The sequence below is a fragment of the Bos taurus genome, chromosome 4 (assembly GCF_002263795.3).
Source record: "Bos taurus isolate L1 Dominette 01449 registration number 42190680 breed Hereford chromosome 4, ARS-UCD2.0, whole genome shotgun sequence".
In the NCBI taxonomy this organism is placed as follows: Eukaryota; Metazoa; Chordata; class Mammalia; order Artiodactyla; family Bovidae; genus Bos; species Bos taurus.
This window is the reverse complement of record NC_037331.1, coordinates 65,995,495-66,022,547: the sequence shown is the minus strand read 5'-3', so window position 1 is coordinate 66,022,547 and position 27,053 is coordinate 65,995,495. Positions and strand designations below refer to the sequence as shown.

At 38.5% G+C, this 27,053-nt stretch overlaps 1 protein-coding gene across 2 annotated transcripts in view; it reads left to right on the top strand.

The window, feature by feature from the left end:
- Positions 1-27,053, top strand: part of ZNRF2 (zinc and ring finger 2) — a 91,351-nt gene that overhangs the window by 30,779 nt on the left and 33,519 nt on the right. For both annotated transcript variants that reach the window (NM_001105443.2, XM_024990906.2), the window contains exon 2: positions 25,267-25,362. In NM_001105443.2, coding sequence (NP_001098913.1) covers positions 25,267-25,362 — 96 coding nt within the window. The remainder of the gene's footprint in view (positions 1-25,266; positions 25,363-27,053) is intronic.

The window sequence follows — 27,053 nt, the reverse complement described above, 5'->3', positions numbered from 1 at the left end:
TGAATTGAATTATTTTATTTATTGTCTATAAGAAATCTCTAAACATCAAAGCCATATTGTTTTTTACAGAAAACAAAATATTTAAGATTTTAAAGTATCAGGCTTCTATTTAACTTTTAATTTTTGTTTTAATTATTTTCATCTCACATTTCATGTTAGTACATTAGTACTAATGTACTACATGGAAAATAGTAAATTTACTCATTGAAGTGTAAGCTATAACTAGAATGGCACAAATATAATTTAAGTCTAATTCTAGGAGCTTAATAAATGTGACTGTTTTGAATACTTTGTCCCTGTATGATGTTTGGCCTGGTATTTTTTCTTTCAATGTATATTTTTTTGAATTTCCAATTAAAAAAATCTTTTTTCATTTTGTATAGGGTATAGTGAGAAGAGAAATATGAGTATAGAAGAGAGGATATGCTTTTATTCTTGGCTGTATCTTCCTGTTTTCTTAGCTGTGTTCTAACAGCTCTGCTTTAGCCATTGCACCAGGTACTTGTACTTTCTCTTGCTCTTTCAGCCTTCTGGTTGGATATTAACTTTTCTTCTTTCGCTTCTTCAAGTCTCTGATTCCATGAGAGTGAATGGAATCATTAAAGATTTTAAAATTTAGTTAATCAGAATGATTGATAAAAGATTATCCCCCTTAGAGATAAAGTGCACACTAAACATTTTAGGATTTTATTAAAAAGTAAGTTCTCTAAGAATGTAATGTGCATATCATTCCCTGATCTTTTTTGAAAAACGTATTTTTTTATGGTCGATGAGGGAGAATTTATACTATGATTTTCCGAAGAATAGGTACCTCACTCTGTCTGCTTCTCCTCATGTTTCTGTGGCTGAGTGGAACAGTAAACCATTTAAATTTGTTTTTATGTGAAACAACAACAGACAGGCACCAGCTATTGTTCACCAAATAACTATTGTATAGTTATTCAGTGAACTATTGTTCATTCCATCTTCTCCTACTTTCTAGAAAATTGTGTCACATATTTTGTGGTCTTTAATTTAGGTTTAATTCTGACAGTTGACAGCATGATAAAACATCCATGGTGTGTAGTGTGAGAGAGAGACCAACAGACTGACAGAGGTGGGGGGAGGGGAGAGAAAGAGAAATATAAGTGAGCCATGCTTTAAAAATGTCATCTAGCTAGCTCTTCAGAGCTGCTATTGTTAACTTGAGTGCTAAGGAGAGAATTGTGGAGAGAGAAAAAAAACTCCATACTTCATCACATTTGGGCATGAGGAGGGATATATTAGAGGGAATACATCACTGTTCATTCATTCAATAAATATTTGAATGTCTACTTTACTTTGCCTTGGTGTGCTGGAAAGTAGATATCCTGATATGAAACACGAAGAAGATATATTTTAATCAGCTGAATATTTTGTATATTTTATATTTGTACTTGAAAGTTCTAAAGACGTTTGACTTAAAGACTCTAATATGATTAGCTTCCTTGTAGTTCCTGAAAAAAATTTTAAGTCCGATTACTATACTAGTAGTAATTTTGTTCTCATTTACATTTTGAAAAGACTTGAGCTTTAGTAAAATTGAACTGAACCTTTAGCAAATTGTTTTTGGAATAGCTAATAAGACAGCAAATATAAATATGATAGGGACAATATATGTGTCTTACAGAACCTGAAATGAAACAGGTGATAAACAAGTATAAGCCTTGTGGGCTGTATCCAGGTTGATAGTTTGTTTCTACAGCTTTGGTCATATGATTTCTGCACTTCCAAGGGAATTGAAAACATGTCTGTTTACAAACAAATATTTTGGGACATTGAGCTTATTGAGAATTTTAGTTGTGTAAGTTTTTCATAGTATTTTGCTTTAAGCCAACAAGTGTGAAAAGTTAACTGTTGTGGTTAGAGTTCATTGTAATAATTCTGAAGTCTATTGTTTAAAAATTTCCCCTTGATTTGATTTCTTTGTTAATCTAGAGCCATGACAAAACTAACACTTAGCTTATTATATGTTATTACATATGAACCCGTAGACTAGTGGGCATTACTATATAGCTGTACCGTGTGTGTCTTGGATGAGAAACTGTGGCTCAAAGATACTTTTCTCCATCTAGTATGTGAATTCCCAAAGTAAATGCCATTACGCTATCCTCTGCCTCTCCTCCTCCCTCAACTGAGAGAACATCCCAGAGCAGAGGTTACTGTCCTTTATATAAAAATGAATTAACTGTGACTGTTGCTGAAGTTCAATTTCAGAAATGCCTTGCATATTGTTGTGATTTGAATATTTGTGCCCTGCCCCCAAATTAATATGTTGAAAACCTAATGGCCAAAGTGATGATGGTATTAGGAGATAGGACCTTTGGGGTGGGATTTGGTCATGAAGTTAGAGACCTCATGGAAGAAATTAGTGCCATTGTGAAAGAGGCTCCAGAGAGCTCCCTAGCCCCATCCACTATGTGAGGATACAGTGAGAAGCCTGCAGCCAGGAGGGAGGGCCCTTGTGCGACCGTGCTGGCACCCTGACCTCCAAAACTACGAGAGAGAAAATTTTTGTTATTAGCTGCCTTGTTTCTGGTATTTTGTTCCAGTAGCCTGAATGGACTAAACATGTCCCCAAAATGCAGAGACTGATTTACTCTTGGCACTGAGGCATTCTCCTCCTATTCTAATAGTGAACTTGTTTCCATCAGTGAAGGATAAAAACTCATTCCTTCCCTTGGGCCTTTGTCTGTGTTTTGGTCATTCAGTATCCTGTCTCACTGCCCTCCTCCCCCGTGGGGATATGTGGCCATTTTGAGGTTCACTGATGAAAGAAGATGTTCAGTATATTGCATTTAACAGGACTCATTTGTACTTGTTAAACTACTGATCACTAGGTTCTTATACTATTATTGGCATACTTACTCGTTATGAATTAAGGACATCTTGTTTGTATTACCATATGAAATTTAATTTTCCATGAGAGCTGACCTGTTGCATACTACTGTAGTTTGTTTACTTTTCTAACCGTTCCCCTTTTCCAGCCGTTTAATAAGAGCAATCAGTCATAGCCTATGGTTCTTCTCTTCCCCTTTTCCAGTAGTTTAATAAGTGCAGTCAGTCGTATCCTATGGTTCTTCTGTTCCCCTTTTCCAACTGTTTAATAAGAGCAATCTATCATATCCTATTTGACTTTCTTATGTAGATGGATTAATTTCTTAATTCAGTCATACAAGTTTAAGAAGGAAGATTTATCTTATTTGTCTTCCAGAGAAAAGATCCATGTTGCTATGGCTGTGCTGGGTCTTTGTTGCTGTGCACAGGCTTTCTCCAGTTGTGGCGAGTAGGGCTTTCTCTTTGTCACGGTGCATTGGCTTCTCATCGTGGCTTTTCGTTGTAGAGCATGGGCCCTAGGGGGTGGGGCTTTGAGTAGTTGTGGCTCTCAGGTCTAGAGCACAGGCTCAATAGTTATGGCACATGGCGTGTAGGATCGTCCCAGTTCAGGGATTGAACCCGTTCCTGCATTGGCAGGCAGATTCTTTACCACTGAACCAGCAGGAAAGCCCCAAGATCTTTATTTTTTAATGAACCTGTGACTTTCCATGTTAGAATTACCTTTCTTAGATAATATAGGGCTCATACAATTGCTGTGCCAGAGAAGCCTTCTCTGTCACTTGTGGCACACTGTTAAGATCCTTCCTTTATCACATTTGTCAGTTATATGTAATATTCAAAATAGTTGAGACAATAAAGAAGCCAAAATGTAGGATGAGAGATAAAGCTAATGGGATATTTAAGAGAGTTGGGTGGAGGAGAGAGAAAAAAGTTGACTTAGAGTTGATTGATAAACTAGAAGACAATAAAAAGAATAATAAAAGGAAACAAAAGTAAAAAGATGGGCATCTTTGTAGTATTGTTTTCTAAGATTGTGAGTATGTCAAAGACATAAACATTTTTACATGTTTTTCTTGCATTTTATGACTGCAATTGCTTTTTGAATATTGAAGGAAAATTATTGAATCTCCAGTACTTAATCTTTCTGGGTTTCTGAACGGTTTCCCAAGCATGGGAAGTACATGTGTTAAGATGTCCAGGAATGGGTCCTAGTATGGATTTTGATTTGCTTGTGGTTCCTGGTGTATGTTCTTAATTCTGGCCATTGATTTTGTAGAATTTTGCCACTGTACACAAGGAATCTCACCTTTTCTTGAAAACAAACAAGTTCAGAATAGATCTCCTATAATTGTTGTATGGTTATTACATTAGGTTGGTGCAAAAGTAATTATGGTTTCAGACCCCTGAATTTTAAATCGTTATAACTAGGCTCAAACACATCTTTATTAATCAAAATAGGAACCATTACAGTCAACACAGTTTTGCCAATGAGAAATAAAGTTTGGTTATTCCTGTAGCCTAAAAATCCATGCTTCAGGATTCAGCAAACTCTTGGAAAACATTTTCTGCCTCCTGCTGGTTGTGGAAGCATTTTCTCTGCAAAAAGTTGTTGAGATGCTTGAAGAAGTGGTAGTTGGTTGGCAAGAGATCAGGTGAATATGGTGGATGAGGCGAAACTTTATAGCCCAATTCATTCAACTTTTAAAGCGTTGGTTGTGTGACGTCTGGTTGGATGTTGTTGTGGGGAAGAACTGGGCTCTTAACAAGTTCTGGCTGCAGGCGTGCAGTTTTCGGAGCATATCATCGGTGTGCTGAGCATACTTCTCAGATGTACTGATTTTGCTGAGATTCAGAAAGCTGTGGTGGGTCAGAGGAGCACCAAACCACCAAGCAGTGACCATGACCCCTTTTTGGTGTGAGTATGGCTTTGGGAAGTGCTTTGGACCTTTTTCTTGGTCCAACCACTGAGCTAGTCATTGTATAAAATCCGCTTTTCAACACACATCACAATCTGATCAAGAAATGGTTCGTTATTGTTCCATTATTGTTCCAAATGGTTCATTATTGCGTAGACTAAGAGATGATGACACTTCAGAACAACAATTTTTTTTTTGGCAACCAGCTCATGTGGCACCTACTTTTCGAGCTTTTTCCCTTTCCAGTTTGCTTCAAATGCCAGATGACTGTAGGATGGTTGACGTTGAGCTCTTGGGCAACTTCTTATGTAATTGTAAGAGGGTAAACTTCGATGATCCTCTCAGTTGATCGTTGACAACTTCTGATGGCTGGCCACTGCGCTCCTCATCTTCAAGGTCTTGAACCATCACTGTGCTGTATGTTCATTAGTAATTCCTGGGCCACATGCATTGTTGATGTTGCAAGTTGTCTCTTCTGCTTTATGACCCAGTTGCAACATGAATAAGAAAATCACTTTTTGTCTAACATCATTTCCATAGTCTAAATTGCATATAAAATATATAATAAGTAATAATTCATTTAGCAAAAAACAAAGAGCAAGAAATGCTTATTAAAATGATGTATAACTTAACCACATTTAAGAATGTATTCCAGTATTAAATGCAAAGTTCAGTAATACAAAACCGCATTCACTTTTGCACCAACCTACTAGCTTTTTTATGTATATTGTATTATAAATTATTAGTTTAATTGGTTACAAATGCTTATGAGAGAGATCTCATGGTAGATGAATGAATTGGGGAATGTAGTGAGAAGAACCCTAGTTCTGGCCCTCAGTTCAGTTCAGTTCAGTTCAGTCGCTCAGTCGTGTCCGACTCTTTGCGACCCCATGAATCACAGCACGCCAGGCCTCCCTGTCCATCACCAACTCCCGGAGTTCACTCAGACTCACGTCCATCGAGTCAGTGATGCCATCCAGCCATCTCATCCTCTGTCGTCCCCTTCTCCTCCTGCCCCCAATCCCGCCCAGCATCAGAGTCTTTTTCCAATGAGTCAGCTCTTCACATGAGGTGGCCAAAGTACTGGAGTTTCAGCTTTAGCATCATTCCTTCCAAAGAAATCCCAGGGCTGATCTCCTTCAGAATGGACTGGTTGGATCTCCTTGCAGTCCAAGGGACTCTCAAGAGTCTTCTCCAACACCACAGTTCAGAAGCATCAATTCTTCAGTGCTCAGCCTTCTTCACAGTCCAACTCTCACATCCATACATGACCACAGGAAAAACCATAGCCTTGACTAGACGGACCTTTGTTGGCAAAGTACTGTCTCTGCTTTTGAATATGCTATCTAGGTTGGTCATAACTTTCCTTCCAAGGAGTAAGTATCTTTTAATTTCATGGCTGCAGTCACCATCTGCAGTGATTTTGGAGCCCAAAAAAATAAAGTCTGACACTGTTTCCACTCTTTCCCCATCTATTTGCCATGAAGTGATGGGACCAGATGCCATGATCTTCGTTTTCTGAATGTTGAGCTTTAAGCCAACCTTTTCACTCTCCACTTTCACTTTCATCAAGAGGCTTTTTTAGTTCCTCTTCACTTTCTGCCATAAGGGTGGTGTCATCTGCATATCTGAGATTATTGATATTTCTCCTGGCAATCTTGATTCCAGCTTGTGTTTCTTCCAGTCCAGCGTTTCTCATGATGTACTCTGTATAGAAGTTAAATAAGCAGGTTGATAATATACAGCCTTGAGGTACTCCTTTTCCTATTTGGAACCAGTCTGTTGTTCCATGTCCAGTTCTAACTGTTGCTTCCTGACGTGCATACAGGTTTCTCAAGAGGCAGGTCAGGTGGTCTGGTATTCCCGTCTCTTTCAGAATTTTCCACAGTTGATTGTGATCCACACAGTCAAAGGCTTTGGCATAGTCAATAAAGCAGAAATAGATGTTTTTCTGGAACTCTCTTGATTTTCGATGATCCAGCGGATATTGGCAATTTGATCTGTGGTTCCTCTGCTTTTTATAAAACCAGCTTGAACATCAGGAAGTTCACGGTTCACGTATTGCTGAAGCCTGGCTTGGAGAATTTTGAGCACTACTTTCCTAGCATGTGAGATGAGTGCAATTGTGTGGTAGTTTGAGCATTCTTTGGCATTGCCTTTGGGATCGGAATGAAAACACCTTTTCCAGTTCTGGCCCTACTGCTGACTTGTTTTATAACTTCTGGCAAATTTTTTTACTTCTCTGAATTTTCTTATCTGTTGATGTAGATTAGAATAGATACTCTATTCAGACCCATTCACATTCTTATAAAATTGTTTCTAAACGGCATGGGAATAATTATAGTGAACATAGGAAAGTGGCTTTTTTTTAAAAACAATACTGGAGGGCATTGTTTGAACCTTGTTTGTTGTTAGTCGCTCAGTCATGTCTGACTCTTTGAGACCCCTTGAACTTACTGTCTTTCACTATCTCCCAGAGTTTGCTCAGACTTCGTCTAAGTCCATTGAGTTAGTGATGCCATTCAACCATCTCATCCTCTGTCACCCTCTTCTCCTCCTGCCCTCTATCTTTACCAGCATCAGGGTCTTTTCCAGGGAGTCAGTTCTTTGCATCAGGTGGCCAAAGAATTGGAGCTTCAGCTTCAGTCCTTGCAATGAATATTCAGGACTGATTTCCTTTAGGACTGACTGATTTGATATCATTGCTCTCCAAGGGACTCTCAAGAGACTTCTGCAGCACCACAGTTCGAAAGCTTAGGGCTTCCCAGGTGGCAGTAGTGGTAAAGGACCTGACTGCCAATACAGGAAATGTAAGAGAGTTGGGTTTGACCCTGGGTCAGGAAGATCCCCTGGAGAAGGAAATGGCAACTGTCTCCTGTATTGTTGCCTAGAAAATCCGGTGGAAGGAGGAGCCTGGTGGGCTATAGTCCGTAGGGTAGCAAAGAGTCAGACACAACTGTAGCGACTTAGCACATACATAGCCTTGTTTATGGTCCAACTCTCACATCCATTCATGACTACTGGAAAAACCATCGCTTTGACTATATATGGCCCTTTGTTGACAAAGTGATGTCTCTGCTTTTTAATACACTGTTTAGGTTTGTCATAGCTTTATTCCAAGGGGCAAGCATATTTTAATATCATGGCTGCTGTCACCATCTGCAGTGATTTTGGAGCCCAGCAATATAAAATCTGTGATGGTTTCCATTCCCCACCCCCCCATCTCTTTGCCATGAAGTGATGGGACTGGATGCCATAATCTTAAGTTTTTTTAATGTTGAGTTACAAGTCAGCTTTTTCACTCTCTTTCACCTTCATCAAGAGGCTCTTTAGTTCCCTTTCTCTTTCTGCCATTGGGGTGGTGTCAATGAAGCAGAAGTAGATGTTTTTCTGTAATTCTTTTGCTTTTTCTGTGATCCAGCAGATGTTGGCAGTTTGATCTCTGGTTCCTCTGCCTTTTAGATCCAGCTTGTACATCTAGAATTTCTTGGTTCACTTACTGTTGAAGCCTAGCTTGAAGGATTTTGAGCATTATCTCGCTGGCGTGTGACATGAAAACCTAGCATAATGCTATGCTAAGTCACTTCAGTCGTGTCCGACTCTGTGCGACCCCATAGACGGCAGCCCACCAGGCTCCCCCGTCCCTGGGATTCTCCAGGCAAGAACACTGGAGTGGGTTGCCATTTCCTTCTCCAATGCATGAAGGTGAAAAGTGAAAGTGAAGTCACTCAGTCATGTCCGACTCTTAGCGACCCCATGGACCGCAGCCCACCAGGCTCCTCCGTCCATGGGATTTTCCAGGCAAGAGCACTGGAGTGGGGTGCCATTGCCTTCTCCTAGCATAAAGCATATAAAAATATTCAAACTGTAAGTATTTTTGTTTTTTCTAAAACCAGGAGGCAGAAGAGACAAATTATACTCTTCCCCCACTTTTTAAACTACAAAGAAACTTTCAGGACATATTTAAAGTGCTTGTAGAACATTTTATGAATCATTTCAATGTGCTCATATGTAACTTGAAAAAATAAAACTTCTTTGGATAGGCTTTCATTTATTCCATTATTTGAATGTCTACAGTGTGTCATAATAGGCATACTAATGGCTCTGTGACGAGAAAAATAGACCATTTCACTTAAAATTGTTTCATTTCCTTTTTCCATTCTCATTGGAAATCATCTTTTTAAAAAGATAATATATGAAAAAAGAATAATAGACTTGTCACAAGTGGGTACATGGTAGAAAATAATGAGTTTTCATAATGGACCTAAAATGTAATCCTAACATAAACTGAGCTCTTCAGTAATGTTCGTTATGCAAATTGATACACACTGATGTTATTTTGTAGGTTCTCAAGGATTGTTTTTGATGATTTTTAGGATTCGAAATTTGAACATTTACTCTGGTGGAAACGCTTGTTGAGCAGAGCAAAAAAGGTGTTCTACTATCTTGTCTTGTGGAAACATTTGCTTTGCTGTCATTTAAATTTTGTTAGAGCTATTTTTGTCTTTTAAGTAGCTATCATTTTTAAACAATACAGGTTTTACCTAAATGTTTCCCTTTGGCTTTTTGAGCATCTTTTTTCGTGTAGTAGAAGTTTTGCCAGTTAGAAACCCATGATAGTTAGAAGACAGTCTACAGCTCATCTTGTCTGTTGGTTTGTTTTTTTTTTTTCAAGGTGAATTGCCTCGCATTTTCTGAGGAAATTTTTCAAATCAGATAATCCTGTATTTGCCAAGCTCTGAACAAGTCCTATTGGCAAATGAGATGTTGCTTTATACACTCCATACCTTTTCCTGAATGTCATGTATATTATGACACTTGCTTATGGAAGTTGCTCTGTTTACCTTTCTTTTTATTGCATGTTTTCTTTTTATTGGCATGTTTAGAATTTTATCTTTAAACTGAATTTCTAAGAAGACAAAATGCAGTTTATTCATGCAAACAATGCTTAGGACTCTATTAAATTGCAGTTACAATTACCAGTAATTAGAATTTTCCTTATCTGCCTTTAATTGTGCCAGTCTTGCCTTTTAGAACTCAGGTCACCTATACAATTAATTCACACATGCATTTAGGTATTTACTGAGTCTTGACTCGAGATCTATCTAGATGATGGGGCAGAGTGATTGAATAGAATATTTAGAAGAATATACACCTTCTGCCCCACAGGTATTATCAAATTTGGGAGATTAAGTCTACATAGAAGAAATGTAGTAGCTGCTTATATATATATGTGTGTGTGTGTGTGTGTGTGTGTGTTAAAAATGGAATATAGTAGGACAGAGGACATGGTTTCAGATTCTTTTAAAAGGTCTTCTTTTTTAAGAGGTTTTTTTTTAAAAGGTTAACCTAGACTTAACCCATCTAGTCTTGAAGGGATGGGAGTAGATCTTTAATAAGAGAAAAGGCATTTGGATTTAAGAGCAAAGGCATAGAGGTATGACTGGGTGTATTCTATTGGAAGAAAGGATTAAATTGCCTTCACTAAGTTAGTATTAGGTTAATAGTGATTATGTAAAACATCTAGTGTAGGGGAAAATGAAGAGTCCTAAAGTAAGGCATGTAAAAGATGATCCCAAGTCAGAGTGCTGTGGTAGAAAGCTTGATAGCTCAGGCATCGGAAGAGCTAATTTCTGTTACTTGATTTCTTTGCACTTAGGCTAGTCTTTTTAAATGAGCAGTTTAAACGAAGACAGTCTGTAGACTCTTTTAGCTTAATATTCTTCATTTCTGTTATTGAAGATAGGAGATGGCAACTACTGTTTTGTGTTATTGTACTTGAAGAGATTGATGTGGCAAATTGAGGTCACCTGCTGTAAAAATCTCTTGAATACGTTCCTTTGTCATTGATTCATTTCATTGTTTGTCACATTCAGTGCACATATACCTTAGAGAGTTTTACACCTATTGATCATTTCCTTCTGGAAATTTGTGTTAGTTAAATTACCTAATGGAGATTAGAAGGAATAGAGCTTTGTTTAAGGCAGTGTGTAGATAAATAGTTTTGACTTTGGGTAACTTGGGAGTGCCATCTTTGGGTAGAGAAATCTATACCCACGGGGTATTACAGAAGGGTGAGCACACCTTGGGAGGGGCAGACTATTTGGATTTTTATAAAGACTGAAGTAGAAGAGTCCTAAAGTCAGGCATCTATTATATCTTTACAGCAGCCAGCACAGTTTATCTTCCTATTCTTTTTCCCCTGAATTCTGGTAGTGGTTGAGAGGATAGCTTTTCCACTGTGACCCTCTCTGATGTCTTTATTTTGTTTATGACTCAACTAATAAGCAAGTGCATTAGATGACTTGTTTGTTGTAAAGTTGACAATTTGATTTATAAATCTCTTAATAGGACCTGATACTTTATAATCTTCTGTTTGCCCAGCAAATTCTGATTGTGGAAACAGATTTTTTCTGCTGATTGCTGTACACTGTCTCCCCATGTCTGAGGCAAATTGTTTCTAGGACTCCCAAGGGCACCAAAATCCACCTATGCTCAAGTCTTTTGTATAAAAATTGGCGTATGTATATTTGTATATAACCTATGCACACTTTAAATCATCTCTCGATTACCTGTAATACCTAATACAAATGCTGTGTAAATAGTTACCAGGGAATGGCAAATTCAGGTTTTATTTTCTGGAATATTTTCCTTCTCGGTATTTTGATCCCAGTGGTTGGATCTGTGGCTGTGGAGCTTGCTTATACAGAGGGCCAACTGTGTTTAGCAGACTTGGGTGCAGGAGCAATCCTTTTTGCTTATAGAAGGAAACAATGTACAAATGCTAAGTAAATGTAGGGTTGGGCCAGAGGGGATACTGAAGACTGTAAAGAAGAACCTTTTTGCCTTAGTCATCAACGTGGAAAAGGACAGGTATTCACAGTTTACTGGTGCTGTTCATGTTTAATATATAAAGTAACTTTGATGTCGCAGGTACATCTCGTTGAACTGTTGCAGAACATTTTCCTTTAGTCTGAAGGATCTGAATTTTACCATTAAAGAATGCCATTTTAGAACTGTACTGTTTTAAGAACTTCATGAAAAATAAGTGAATTGTCTTGAAGTTGAAAAAGAATGTCAATAAGTAATAACCACTGTTTATTGAATGGCTACTATGTTTTTTGGCACTTTACATACATTTTTGTAATCTTTAATCCTTAATCAGATTGCCAATATGTAAGTGATATTAACATTTTATAGGGGAAAAATCAGACCTGGAGAACTTAAGTATTAGATGCCTTCCCTTGGGACACATAGTCTGTAGTAGAAGCCACGTAGCCAGGTTTGTACCCGTGTCTTTGGGGTCCAAAGTCTGTTTTCACTGGACCATTAAAGCTAGTAAGGAGGATAGACACACAAGTGAGTGACTCGAGTTCCGTGTGCTCTATTGCAGGATTGGAAGTATCATCAAAGTACAGAAGAAACAAAAACGGAGAGGATGATTAAGTCAGGTCTGAGGTGGAGCATTCTGTAGCCTTTAGAGAAAGACTCTTGGGAAAAGGATGATCCCTGAGTGCGGCTTTGACGACAGCCTCAAAGTTCTATAGGGTAGAAGAGAGAATAATAACATTAATGTTTCAGTACCTCTGTGCTTAGTGTTAGTTGCTCAGTTGTGTCCAGCTCTTTGCACCCCTGTGGACTGTAGCTCGTCCATGGAATTCTCCAGGCAAGAATACTGGAATAGGTTGCCATTTGCTCCTCCAGGGGGTCTTCCCTATCCAGGGATCTAACCGGGTTTTTTGCATTGCAGGCAGATTCTTGACTGTCTGAGTCACCATGGAAGCCCCAGTACCTCTATACTTAGTTTTAAAAGAACAGGGTGATCTAGATCATTTCTGCTGTTCATTTTCTTCTTGCATCCCAGTCTTTTTTGTCCCTTTTATACACAGCAGAATCATGCCATTCTCATCTCAGTTTTTGCTAGTTGTGTTGTTTTTGCATTGTTGACATTTCTAATACTGTAGCAATAATTTCTACAATTGTTTTATGATGCTGCTGCTGCTAAGTCCCTTGAGTCGTGTCCGACTCTGTGCGACCCCATAGACGGCAGCCCACCAAGGCTCCCCTGTCCCTGGGATTCTCCAGGCAAGAACCCTGGAGTGGGCTGCCATTTCATTCTCCAGTGCATGAAAGTGAAAAGTGAAAGCGAAGTCACTCACTCATGCCCGACTCTTAGCAACCCCATGGACTGCAGCCCACCGGGCTCCTCTGTCCATGGGATTTTCCAGGCAAGAGTACTGGAGTGGGGTGCCATTGCCTTCTCCAACGATTGTTTTATACCTATTCAGTTAAATGATAACGTGTAGTGTGCTACCTTGTGTGTGTGTAAAACACCACAGCTTTTTTTGGTTAATCTCTTGGTTGAATCTTGAGTCTTTGAACTTTTGAGGATATGAATTTCTGGAGTCCTACTCCCCCCCCCCCCACCCCTTTTTAAGAGTTCTGAAGACATCTTTCCCATCCTTCCCCACACGTAAAATGTGTGTATTATTCTGTGGATAATTCTGAGACCAGTGTTATTTCTGCCATCCTCCCCCTTAATTGTAGACATCTTATGTTTTCTGTCTAGATATTCACTAGGATACTTGGTAATTTTGTTCTGATCTTTTGATCAAGTCTCTTTGAGAGAACTGGTTAGCCCCTTGTTTTCCATATGTTTCATCTTTTTTTCAAATTACTGTCATCTGTTTTGTTTTTCATACGTCTGCTTTCCATGTCAGTGATGTCACTGCTAGCTATTTCTGTCTCGTTCTGATTCTTCTGATAGTGGTTATCGTTACAGGTTTATTATTTAGTTCATGAACTATGACAGCTGTTTTTTGAGTTAATTTTCTAAGTTGTCTAATTCATAGGCCTTTTTATTTTGTTTTCCTTAAATAGATTTCAGTGGTTAGGTCCTGTAATAAATTCTTTATTATTCATCAAACAGTGGGGCCAATTCTAGTTGTCCCTGTTGTAAGTGAAGACAGTATGGGCGTTGGGGTAGGGTAGAGTGGGGGACTGGCAGAGGAAGAGATCTGAGGCAGCCTATAGCTTCAGCTAAGTTCCTGTGGAAACCTTTTCACTTGGCTTATATGTTCTATGCTCTTCTTCCTTTAAAATAGTTTTAAAAATTAAACTAATGTAAGATATATGTATATTTCGAAAATACAGAATACATCTAGTCCTACAATAAAAATAATTGGTTTCTTGCCTCAGCCTCCCCCAACTCCCAGTTTTTATTTTTTGGGGGATGGCTGTTTTCAACACCTGTAGGTGTTGCTTGTAAAATTTACTTTGGTTGGTTATAAAGACTACTATTTTTCTTACTACATATTACTGAGTAGTAAATATTACTATTGGTAAGAAATGTACCTGTATTCCTGTTTTTAATTTATTTTAAATGCTAGCTATCAACCGCTTGTCACGGAAGGTGAGGATTTTCACATCACCTGTCTTTATTTTTATGCTTCCACCTTTTGAATGTCTTTTTAAATGACAGTTTGCTTGACTTGATACTCATTGTTTCTGACTGTGGATTGAATTTCCTTTTATGTATTTTGTTTCATAATGAATAATTGCCTCATCTATTTGCTTACTTCATTTTTTAAGGTCCTATCAGTTTTTCCCAAACTTGCCCGAAGAATTATAGAACTGTCTAAGTACAGTACTGTTTCCACATGATTGAACACATCAAGGAGCCTCATCAGTTCACTCCCTGCCCCTCCCTCCTCCCCTACATTTCCCTCTCTCCGGTCCCTCCCCTCCCCTCCTTCCCCTTCCGTGTCCTCTGCCCGCCCCCACCCGCCTTCTCCCCCTTCTTGACCAGCTACAGAACTATGCAAGGAGTTCCCTTCACCTTTCTCCTATGAGAGAGCTTGTTGCCTTGATCTTGGTGTCTTTCTCATTTTCCTCTTCTGTGTACTCCCTTATTTTAGTGGAGCATATGTGCTAAAAATTTCTTAACAATGCACATAGGAAGGAAAGGTTTTGATGGTTTTTTTTTAATCAGGGAAATATGTTTTTGTCAATCAAGTATGAGTATGTGTAGTTTTTGTATATAGTCTAAGTGAAATAATTTTCTTTTAGAATTTGAAATTATTGCTTCACATGTGTTTTTTCAAGTGTTGCTGTTGAGAACACTAGTGCCATTCTGATTCTGAAAAGTGGACTAGACTCTCCAAAAATACTAGTTTCATGAAAGACAGAGTGTAGAAGTCTGGGAGGCTGTTTCAGATATTTTATATTGATCGTTTTTCATTTTAAAAGCTTGCATTTATTCTCTTTCCCTAGTGCTCTGTTATTTCGTGGTAATATAATTTGGTATGGCTCTTTTTTTTCATCTGTTGTATGGGTACATTCTTTTGGTCTGTATACTCAAACTTCAGTTTGGGAGATTATGTCTTTGACAGTTTCTTTCCCTTTTTTCAATTGTATTTCTAGCTGATTAGATGTTAGGCCACCTTGAATCAATCTTTTGATTTTATTTACTCTCCTGTTTGACTTTTGGTTTTACTTCCTGGGAGATTAAAAAAATATGTGTAAAGTAATGGTTAAGAATTAGGCTCTGGATCCAGAAGGCCTGTTTGAACTCATTGCCAATTTCTAACTGATCTTATGTAAGTTAATTACCTTTTGTCTTTTTTATTTGTAAAATAGGATTAATACTAGTGCCTAACTCAACGATGTAAGGATAAATAAGTTGCTGAGATGCTTAGATCATTTCTTGTTATATAGTAAATGTTATTGTTATTAACAGTTGGCATCATTATTACCTCAAAGTTAATACTTTAACCATCTATTTGAATTCTTAGTTTCTGCCAGAAGTTTCAATTTTCCAGAGCTTTTGTTTGCTTCTCTGTTCCTAGTTTATATATAGCCTCCTGTTCTTGTTTCATGGATGCAGTATCATCTTGAATTACTGGGACAATTGAGGAAATTTGGAAAAAAACTCCAGTATGTAAGATGTACACCCAAACAATATGTAGAAACACAATTAAATAGATAAAGCAAAAATAGAAATCTTTTAATTATAAGGTTTGGGTGGGGGGATCAGTAATGCCGAAGTTTGTTTTCTACATTGATTGTATTATCAGAGTTCCCTTTCTATTAGTTTTGGTGTACATCTCGTTAGAGGCTTTTCCTAAATTTCCTTGTTGTTGTTCAGCCACCAAGTCGTATCCAACTCTCATGACACCCACAGTATGTCATATCAGGGAGCACAGATGTCAGCTTGCCCTTGTGTTGGTGATACTAAGTTTGGACTTTTAAGCTAATGTCAGCCAGTTTCTCCATTTTAAAAATACCTTTTAATCTTTGTTAAGTAAGTGATTTCAGTTGATATTTCAGAATGTGTAATTATCCATCTGTAATTTTGAATTTTTTAAAATTTAAAATATTATAATTTATTATATCATGCATTTTGATGTTTAGCTTGTCTGGATTTGACCAGGAGAAGCCCTTTCAAAGTGGCTTCTGTGCCTTTTTGTGTCTGTTTCTGAACTCTTCCTTAATCTGGAACAAGATATTCGAGGTTCACTATTTCTTGGTGCCCCAGACTTAAAACCAGCCATTTCTTCAAGGATCTCTGGTTCCTTTTTTGGGAGAGGGAGGGGGGAAGATATTTAAAAACCCAAGATCTGGGAGTAGGTCCTTTTTGCTACTGAGTGTCATTGATTCTAGGCTCTTTTAGAGAACTGAGCTAAATAAGTTTGTGTGTATATTTTTGTTTGTATCTGTTTATATACATTGAGTTCATTTGTTTTCATTTATATTTGCCTTTGAGCTTCCCTGATGGCTCAGACATCTTGGAATGTGAAGTCAAGTGGGCCTTAGAAAACATCACTACAAACAAAGCTAGTGGAGGTGATGGAATTCCAGTTGAGCTATTTCAGATCCTGAAAGATGATGCTGTGAAAGTGCTGCACTCAATATGCCAGCAAATTTGGAAAACTCAGCAGTGGCCACAGGACTGGAAAAGGTCAGTTTTCATTCCAATCCCAAAGAAAGGCAATGCCAAAGAATGCTTAAAGTACCGCACAATTGCACTCATCTCACATGCTAGTAAAGTAGTGCTCGAAATTCTCCAAGCCAGGCTTCAGCAATACATGAACCGTGAACTTCCAGATGTTCAAGCTGGTTTTAGAAAAGGTAGAGGAACCAGATATCAAATTGCCAACATCCGCTGGATCATGGAAAAAGCCAGAGAGTTCCAGAAAAACATTGATTTCTGCTTTATTGACTATGCCAAAGCCTTTGACTGTGTGGATCACAATAAACTGTGGAAAACTCTGAAAGAGATGGAAATACCAGACCACCTGACCGGCCTCTTGAGAAACCGGTATGCAGGTCAGGAAGCAACACTTAGAACTGGACATGGAACAACAGACTGGTTCCAAATAGGAAAAGGAGTATGTCAAGGCAGTATATTGTCAGCCTGCTTATTTAACTTATATGCAGAGTACATCATGAGAAACGCTGGGCTGGAAGAAGCACAAGCTGGACTCAAGATTGCCAGGAGAAATATCAATAACAGATATGCAGATGACACCACCCTTATGGCAGAAAGTGAAGAGGAACTAAAGAGCCTCTTGATGAAAGTGAAAGAGGAGAGTGAAAAGGTTGGCTTAAAGCTCAACATTCAGAAAACGAAGATCATGGCATCTGGTCCCATCACTTCATGGGAAATAGATGGGGAAACAGTGTCAGACTTTATTTTTGGGGCTCCAGAATCACTGCACATGGTGATTGCATGATTGCATGAAATTAAAAGATGCTTACTCCTTGGAAGGAAAGTTATGACCAACCTAGATAGCATATTCAAAAGCAGAGACATTACTTTGCCAACAAAGGTCCGTCTAGTCAAGGCTGTGGTTTCTCCAGTGGTCATGTATGGATGTGAGAGTTGGACTGTGAAGAAAGCTGAGCGCTGAAGAATTGATGCTTTTGAATTGTGGTGTTGGAGAAGACTCTTGAGAGTCCCTTGGACTACAAGGAGATCCAACCAGTCCTTTCTAAAGGAGATCAGTCCTGGGTGTTCATTAGAAGGACTGATGCTAAAGCTGAAACTCCAGTACTTTGGCTACCTCATGCAAAGAGTTGACTCTGATGCTGGGAGGGTTTGGGGGCAGGAGGGGAAGAGGACGGAAGAGGATGAGATGGCTGGATGGTATCACAGACTCGATGGACATGAGTCTGAGTGAACTCCGGGAGTTGGTGATGGACAGGGAGGCCTGGCGTGCTGCTGGGGTCGCAAAGAGTCGGATATGACTGAGCGAATGAACTGAACTGATAGCTCAGAACGGAAAGAATCTGCCTGCAGTGCAGGAGACACACCCTGATCCCTGGGTTGGGAAAATCCCCTAGAGAAGGAAATGGCTACCACTTCAGTATTCTTGCTTGGGAAATCCCATGGACAGTGGAATCTGGCAGGCTACAGCCCATGGGATCACGAAAAGTCGGAAGCAGCTGAGTGACTAACACACAGACATACACACATTTACTTTTACTAGAGACTTTTCCCTAATCCTTGTTTGTTTTTAATCTTTAAATACTTGTTATTAACATTGTTTAAAAGTCTAAAACTTTATTAAAAGGTGGACCCAGGAGTACCTCCTCCTTTGAGTTTTTCTTTGACTACATTCTCATTTACCACCTGTAGGTAACGTGTATAAACTTTAATTTGAAATTTATCCTTCCTTGTATTTCTTTTTGCAGATACACACATACATGTGTATTCTTATTTACTCTTTCTTACACAGTAATGAGTATAACATATGCCTGCTTTTCCACATTGTTTTTTCCATTTAATTTAGCTTGGGCATCTCTTGATATCAGTTTATAGAGGTTCTCATTTTTAAAAAATATTTGCATAGCTGTTCCCATTGCATAGATGTGTAAATGCGTAATTGTTTATTTACCAAATCTTTTATGTGTTTCCAATATTAGGCTGTTTCAGAGTGTCACAGTAAATTACTGTGTGTGTTTTAATTAAAAGATAAATATTATCTCTTTAGGTTCTACGATGAGTAAGCTAGGATCAGTAGATGGGCTTCCTGTTTGGAGTCTCAAGCGGTTGCAGTTGGAAATTGAGATTGGAGTCATCTGAAAGTCCAAGTGACTCAACATCTAAGGAAACTCAGTTAGTATGCCTGGCGATTGATATTGGTTGTTAACTCTGAGCCCAGCTTGGGTTGTCAGCTGAAGTACCTACCATGACTCCTCTGTGTGCCTGGTACTTCCAGAGCATGTCACCTGGGTTCTGAAAAGAAATGTCCCCAAAGTGAACATTCTAAAAGGCTCAAATGGAATCTGCTAGACTTCTTAAGGTTTATCTCAGAAATCCCAGAGCATCAGTTATGTATTCCATTGATCAAGTTATTAAGGCTGACTCATACTCACGGGGAGGAGAATTGGACTCCTTAATGTGAGGAACAGGATGCATGAAATTGATAGCAGCTATTCTTGGAGACTATATACCATAGTCCACTTAAAACTCAGCATTCAGAAAACTAAAATCATGGCATCCGGTCCCATCACTTCATAGCAGATAGATAGGGAAACAATGGAAACAGTGACAGACTTTGTTTTCTTGGGCTCTAAAATCACTGCAGATGGTGACTGCAGCCATGAAATTAAAAGACGCTTGCTCCTTAGAAGAAAAGCTATGAGAAACCTAGACAGCATATTAAAAAGCGGAGACATTACTTTGCTGACAAAGGTCCATCTAGTCAAAGCTATGGTTTTTCCAGTAGTCATGTAGAGACGTGCGAGTTGGACTAGAAAGAAAGCTGGGCACTGAAGAATTGATGCTTTTGAACTGTGGTGTTGGAGAAGACTCTTGAGAGTCCCTTGGACTGCAAGGAGATCAAGCCAGTCCATCCTAAAGGAAATCAGTCCTGAATATTCATTAGAAGGACTGGTGTTGAAGCTGAAGCTCCAATACTTTGGTTACCTGATGCGAAGAGCCAGTTCATTAGAAAAGACCCTGATGCTGGGAAAGATTGAAGGCAGGAGGAGAAGGGGACAACAGAGGATGAGATGGTTGGATGGCATCATCGACTCAGTGGATATGAGTTTGAGCAAGCTCTGGGAGTTGGTGGTGGACAGGGAAGCCTGGTGTGCTGCAGTCCATGGGGTTCCAAAGAGTTGGACACGACTGAGCAACTGAACAACAACAGTCTTGTTATCTAAGTCAGGTCCAGTTATAGTTGAAGCTTTTCAGGTGCAGTTCCTCCAGTATGGCACCTTGATAACAGTTTCCCTTGATCTAAAGACGTTTACTGAGATCTTTATTTCTCCATATGGCTTTGAGTTACCGTCCAGTATCTTCTCATTTCCGCTTGTAGGACTCCGTTGAGCATATCCGGTAGGGCATGCCAGTGATAACAAACTCCTTCAGCTTTTATTTGGGAATTTCATTTCTCCCTCACTTTTGAAGAAGTTTTGCTGTATATAAGATTTTTTTTGGCTGAGGTGGGTCTCAGTTGTGGCATGTGGGATCCACTTCCCTAACTACGGATCAAACACTCATGGGGGTGTGGAGTCTTAGCCACTGGACCACCTGAGAAGTCTGTGAATATAAGATTCTTAGTTAATGGTTTTTTCCTTTCTCCACCTGCCAGCTGCTTTCTGGAATCCAAGTTTATCATGAGTAATCTGCTTATAATCATATTGAGGATCCCTGTATTCAATAATTTTTCTTTGTCTTTTGAAAATTTGATTATAATATGACCTAGTTGGCCTCATCTTACATGGAGAATGTTGAGTGTCTCACATGTTTATATTCGTGTCTTTCATCAAATTTGGGAAGATTTCAGCCATTATTCAAATATTTTATCTACTCCCTTCTCTCTCCTTCTGGAACTCCCAAATGTATATTTTGGTCTGCTTGTTGGTATCTCACAGGTCTCATACCCTGTTCACTTTTTTCGGTCTGTTTTACTTTTCTGCTCCTAAGACATGATAACTTCATTGTCCTATCCTCACACTCACTGTTTTCTTTCATCTTCTTGTTCAAATCTGCCTTTGAATCCCTCTAGCGAGTTTTTCTGGAGAAGGCAATGGCAACCCCCTCCAGTACTCTTGCCTGGAAAATCCCATGGGCGGAGGAGCCTGGTGGGCTGCTGTCTGTGGGGTCACACAGACTCGGACACGACTGACCAAAAGACCATGGGAAGATGGCAAAGTAGAATGCACTCAGGGAATCTACCTCCCCACCTAGGCAAAAACTGAATGGGTGGAATTTGTTTGAAGGAACTGTTTTGGAAGTCTGCAGTCTACTGAAGGCTTGCAACTTCCAGGGGAAGGAAGGCTTGGACAATACACTGTGGTTAATTTCAGCTCTTAGCACAGAGGCAGTTGCCCTTCCCCTCCATTCCCAGCCAGAGGGCAGGCAGTGGTGCACTTGTTCCTGGCAAAATCTGATTTTCAGAGTTACCACATTAGATTTAAATGTTCAGTTTTCAGGAAGGAAGAAAAAAAGTTATACAAATGAACAGGGCCATTCAAAGAGGGGGGGTGGAAATCAGCAGAAACTGTCCCTGAAAAAGACCTGATGGCAGATATACTAAGAAATAAACCTTTAAAATGCCTGTCTTATATGCTATTATACATGAGGGGGGTTCAGGATGGTGAACATGTGTACGCCCGTGGCGGATTCATGTTGATGTGCGGCAGAACCAATACAATATTGTAAAGTAATTAGCCTCCAATTAAAATAAATAAATTTTAAATTAAATAATTAAAATGCCTGTCTTAGAGATGCTCAATAAAGGTGTAGAAAGTTAAGAAAATGACAAATGAGCAGAATATCAATAGAGAACAAATAAAAACCAATAAATTCTGGAGCTGAAAAGTATAATGTCTGTCTTATCAGCTCAGTCATGTCCAACTCTTTGAGACCCCACAGACTGTATGCAGCCCACTAGGTTCCTCTGTCCATAGGATTCTCCAGGCAAGAATACTGGAGTGAGTTGCCATTTCCTTCTCCAGCGGACCTTCCCGACTCAGTTCTTCTGCATCGCAGGCAGATTCTTTACCATCTAAGCCACCAGGACTGAAAAGTATAATAACTGAAATGAAAAACTCACTGCTGCTAAGTCACTGCAGTCGTGTCCAACTCTCTGCGACCCCATAGACGGCAGCCCACCAGGCTCCCCCATCCCTGGGATTCTCCAGGCAAGAACACTGGAGTAGGTTGCCATTTCCTTCTCCAATGCCTGAAAGTGAAAAGTGAAAGTGAAGTCACTCAGTCATGTCCAACTCTTCGAAACCCCATGGACTGCAGCCCACCAGGCTCCTCCGTCCATGGCGTTTTCCAGGCAAGAGTACTGGAATGGGGTGCCATTGCAAGTCTTACATTTAAAGCTTCCAAACAGCTTTTCAGGTTTTCTTCTCAGATACCTAACACAATACCAAAAAAAAAAAAAAATGCACAGTTAAAACACAGCAGAAACAATTTCAAAAGGCTGATGAAATATAACTTATCACAAAAGGATAATATCCTTAATATACAAAGAACTCTTTAAAAATGAGGATAACCAAACACCTGTTAGAAAAATGGGCAAAAATGTTCGACATCTCACCAGAAAGAAAGATTAGCAACCAACCCTTAAACAAATGAAAAACTGAACAGTGTCAGAATGTAAGAAGCGCTTTCCTCTCAAGAAGTTCTGTTTATTTCTTTACTCTCATTTTAGTGGACTTAAGAGGGAGGAGAGAAATATGTGTTTAATTCACTGTTTTCTAATTAAAAATCCAGGTGGTTCTTTGTACGTACTGTTTTCTCTCCTTGGGCTTTGTATCTCTACACTGATATCATGACTCATCCCAGACAGGCAAGAACACAAAAGACTGGCACTCATTCTTGGAGAGGCTGTGGAGAAACAGGCACTTTCACACATTGCTGGTAGGAGTACTAAACTGTACAACCTCTACAGAGGGTAATTTCAGAATATCTTAAGTAGATACATGTGTAATCTCCTCATGACACATGTAATCTACTAATCCTGCAATCCCATTTCTAGGATCTCTCCCTGAGGGTATACCAGCCAAAACACCAAAAAACACGTGCAGCAGCAACCTTATCAACAGACAAGGATCTTGATGTTTCATCTGTGGAATTTCTGATTTAAGAGAAGAGGCTACCAATTTTTTTGGTAGAGATAGAGAAAAGGAGATTTGTAGGAAGGGCCCTTTTCTGTACATAGATATTTATTTATTTATTCCCTTGTTTTCTTTCCTTCTCCTTGCTGTACCTGGTGTCCTCAAGCCAATCTGTTTTGGGTCTTTTTTTCTCCTGTAGTGAACTCTTATTCTTCTACTCTCATTGCGAAGCTGTATTTGCTTGGCTACACGACATGGGTTGGAGACTTGGGAATTTCTTTTATTCTGTTTATTAGTCCATTATTTTAACCTCATGGTTAACCTCATCACTGGCATGGAAAGTTATTGGAGGTATAGGTTCTTGAGTTTTTTGAGAATTATGTAGTGAGAATTGGCTTCTGCAGACACTTAGTATGTCTGTTTTCTCAGTCCTGTCAGTTCCACCTATCTGTTCATCTGCTGTCTCCTTTCAAGTTCCTTACCTTATTTTGTTATATTTATTTTCAATTTAGTGGGTTTTAGGCGAAGGAGAAAGAAATATATAGTTTATTGTATTTAACTAGAAATACGGTAGTCCTCTGTACAGAGTTTTTTTCCTTAGGCTCTACTTTGTGGGCAGCTGGATGGCTCCCAGAGGTTCATGGTTGTGCACTTTTGTTTGATAATTTAAAGTTCATGTGTCAGTATGCATATGATTTTGATCAGTAGTTAGAAAATTAAGTAGTTAAAAAATTTTTTTTAATGTCCTGTTTAATTTCAAGAGAAGGATGTTTTTGCAACTTTAAGAAAAAGATTACTAATGGTCCTGGAAATAGGAATGCTGCTTGATAGTCTCTTTGTCTTCTCCCTGTTTGATGCATGTTTTGCCACGTTGATGCAGTAGCTAGTATTTGTGTCAGAATTGTTTGAGGGTTGTAGCTGTTTTTGTAGTTTAATTTTAGATTGATCCTCTTTTGCTTTTTTTGGTGGTTTTTAAGAAGTGGGAATTAAATATACCTTTGTTCCTTTCTCTTGAAATGTATTTAATACAATGTGAAAAACTGCTCAGAAACACGTATTTCATTTAGGAAGTTGAGTACGTGGATTAAGTACGCAGGCCAAAACCTTTTCCGATTCAACAGAGCTCTGCATGAGGTATGACTCTACTCTGTCTTGAGTTGCAGTGGGTTTCATGTCAAGATGAAAGGAGAAGAGTGTCTGTCAGAGCACACATATACTAGAAGTAGAAAGCTACCACAATCTGGGTCAGCTTTTAGGGACTTTTTTTTCTTTCCCACCACTCTTGTTGTTTCTCACAGCACTTTGCTCCTCTCTGCACATCTGCTGTAAGATCTCCATGTGAGCTGTTTTCCTGTGCTTGCTGATAGCTTTTCTCCTATAAGTTCAGCCTACACATGACCCAGAATAGATATTCCACCGCAGTCTCTTAACTTCATGTACCCTTTTTGCTTCAGCTGTCTACAGCTGACCCATGACCCTCTTGCTGTTTCTTAGTCATATTTTCAAGAAAAACGAATTGGCTCAGGCCATCTTTTTGTGCCACTTCTGATTAGTCGTTCCTCACCAGACTATAAATGGACTTTATCAGCTCACTGCTTATGCAGGTTGGAGATGTTGGAGGAAAGAGCAGTAAGTAGGTCTACAGGGAAACAGCAAGGACCCATGAATGAACAGTTACCCTTGGTAAATGAGGGAGCAGGATAGAGCTGAATTCATAACATATTCCCTCCTTCAGTCTACCAGTTTATTTTTAATAGAGTACTGCTGGCAAGTACTTAGTGCAAATTGAATATTGTAGGAAACTAATATTTGTGTCAAAATTGACTAAGAAATCTGACATTTGGTGCTATTTTCTGTTTGCCTTGTGACTTGTGGTATGGCAATAAGTGCAATATAGTAGGAGTCAGGAGTCTTAGATTCTAGACCTGGTTTTGCTGTTCCACAAAAGGCTTCACTTTCTTCATCAGATAAATTTTTAAAAGGTCAGTGGAATAGAATAGTTTGTAAGGTACTATCTATCTATAAAACCTTGCAACTCAAATTGTACTGTACCAAGCTGGGAAAGGTACTGTCAGGAAAGAGGGTCAGAATACAAAGCTATTATAACAAAATGGTAAGTTTAGATTAATGAAAAAATAAATGAAAATGATTGGACCCATACATTAGAAGAGGATATGAGAGTTTTGTAGTGAATCAGATTTTCTTCATTGAAATTGGATGGTGTTCATAAACTGATTTAAGTCAGACACTAATAGTCACAAACTCTTTTCCCAACTTAAGTTGCGCATAGGTAGTGTATCAATGTACATGTAATACTGAAGTTTGAAATGCTTTTTCTTCCTTGCCTTTTTAAAGAGCAAGGCTGGATATTTAAAATTGTTAAGTAACATGGATTTCTTTTATTTTTTAGGATTTAAGTGCCCTGTATGCTCAAAATTTGTACCCTCAGATGAAATGGATTTACATCTTGTGATGTGTTTAACAAAGCCAAGAATAACCTATAATGGTAAGTCCAGTGCTTTAAAATGATACTTTAAATTATCATGGTAATTATATTTCATAAAATGTATTATGAATTTCATGTTTCAGGTAGAAGTTAAAAGGCCAGGAGGGACTGGCTCTGAGCCCTGAGCTAACTGATACCCTGATTAGGTCTGGTACTTTGGCCGTGCCATTCTTACCTGACCACAATCTCCAGATATTCAAAACCATAGGAGAAATTTTCAGTGTAGTCTTAGTACATTTTGAAGTAGACTTGGGGAAAAAAAAGAGTAGTTTATTTGTGACTTCAGATGAATAGAGTGAAATAAAGGGAAAATGAGAGCTTTTTTCAAAATTTTATTGATAAAAAGAGAGACTGCAAAATCCATGGAGAAATTTTAGATTTTTCAAATGTAAAATTTGGTTTGAAATAGAATGAGTAAGAAGAGTACCAGTAAACAGTGAAGCCAGTTGAAAGACTGACTCATTGATTAGCAAATGGTTTTTGAGTACCTGTCACCTGTAAGGCATATAGTGTTAGAAACTTTGGATATACCAGTAAATAAAACAGATGGATCCTACAGCATAGGATCAACCAAAGGTTAATCAGTGTAGTAACACTTTGTCAGTAATCTGAGATTTGTCCTCAGATTATAGAAACTTGTAGGAGTACAATTTAATATTGAAATGAACATGTTATTTTGAGTAGCTTTTTTGCAAAGTGATTTAGGAATGTCTCTCTTGACAAGGTAGTGCTTCAGCCCCGCTCTTATAGTAGTAGTTGAACACTTTCCCCCATTTTCCAGTGAATAAATAAAAATAGCTTTTAGCATTTTCTTTGAATAGTATATGTACCTGTTGATTATATATAAATCTTTTTGCATTAGGAAATTGAATTGGCTACTTTGCATAATCTAATTGAAATTTAGTTACTTAAGAAACAAAAGACAGGTTCAAAATTTGAGATAAAATTGATTTGGCTTGTTTCTCATACTTTATTATCTTATTCTCCTCCATAATTATTATGTTTATTATAAGTGTTTTTAAAATGAATATCCTTAAATGTTAAGACTCTCGCCTTGAATTTTAAAAGACAAGTGTATTTCCTTTTACCATATAATATATTTGCACATAATCTTAGTATTCTGTTTATTTTATGTGCAGTGTATCTGGATTTAATCTTCTTACGTGTTGATATTTGGCAGTTTTTAATTTCCTGGTTGAGCTGTGCCTGGTCATTAAAGTGTTCTAATAGATCACTTATTTGGTGGCTTAAAGAGCAGTATATAACCTTCTGTTTGGGGATACCTTGATCCAAGAATAAAGGTTTTAAATATTTGACAGTATTCCAGTTTAGACATTAGTAAACTTAATAGAAAAAGTGAAGTTTCAGCCACTTTTAAGAAGAGCTACCTACTGTAAGGTAGGTAAGCCTGAAAATTTTTAAATTGTTAATTATATATGGGTATCTATAGACATTCACAACAGGAAACAAAAACAGCTTCTTTATAAACATGTGTGATTCTTGAATTTTTAAAATGTGGACAGTGGTGAACTATGAGTGAGAAGGAAGAACTGTGACTGACTGGTTTAGGTTAGATAAGGTAGCAGATTGGTAATGTGCTCTCCCCTCACGCGCTGTGGCACTTCTAAGGCAAAGGTCTGTAGGGGAAGGAAAAAATGATCCCCTTACCCTTGAGTTCTTGGCTGAGACCT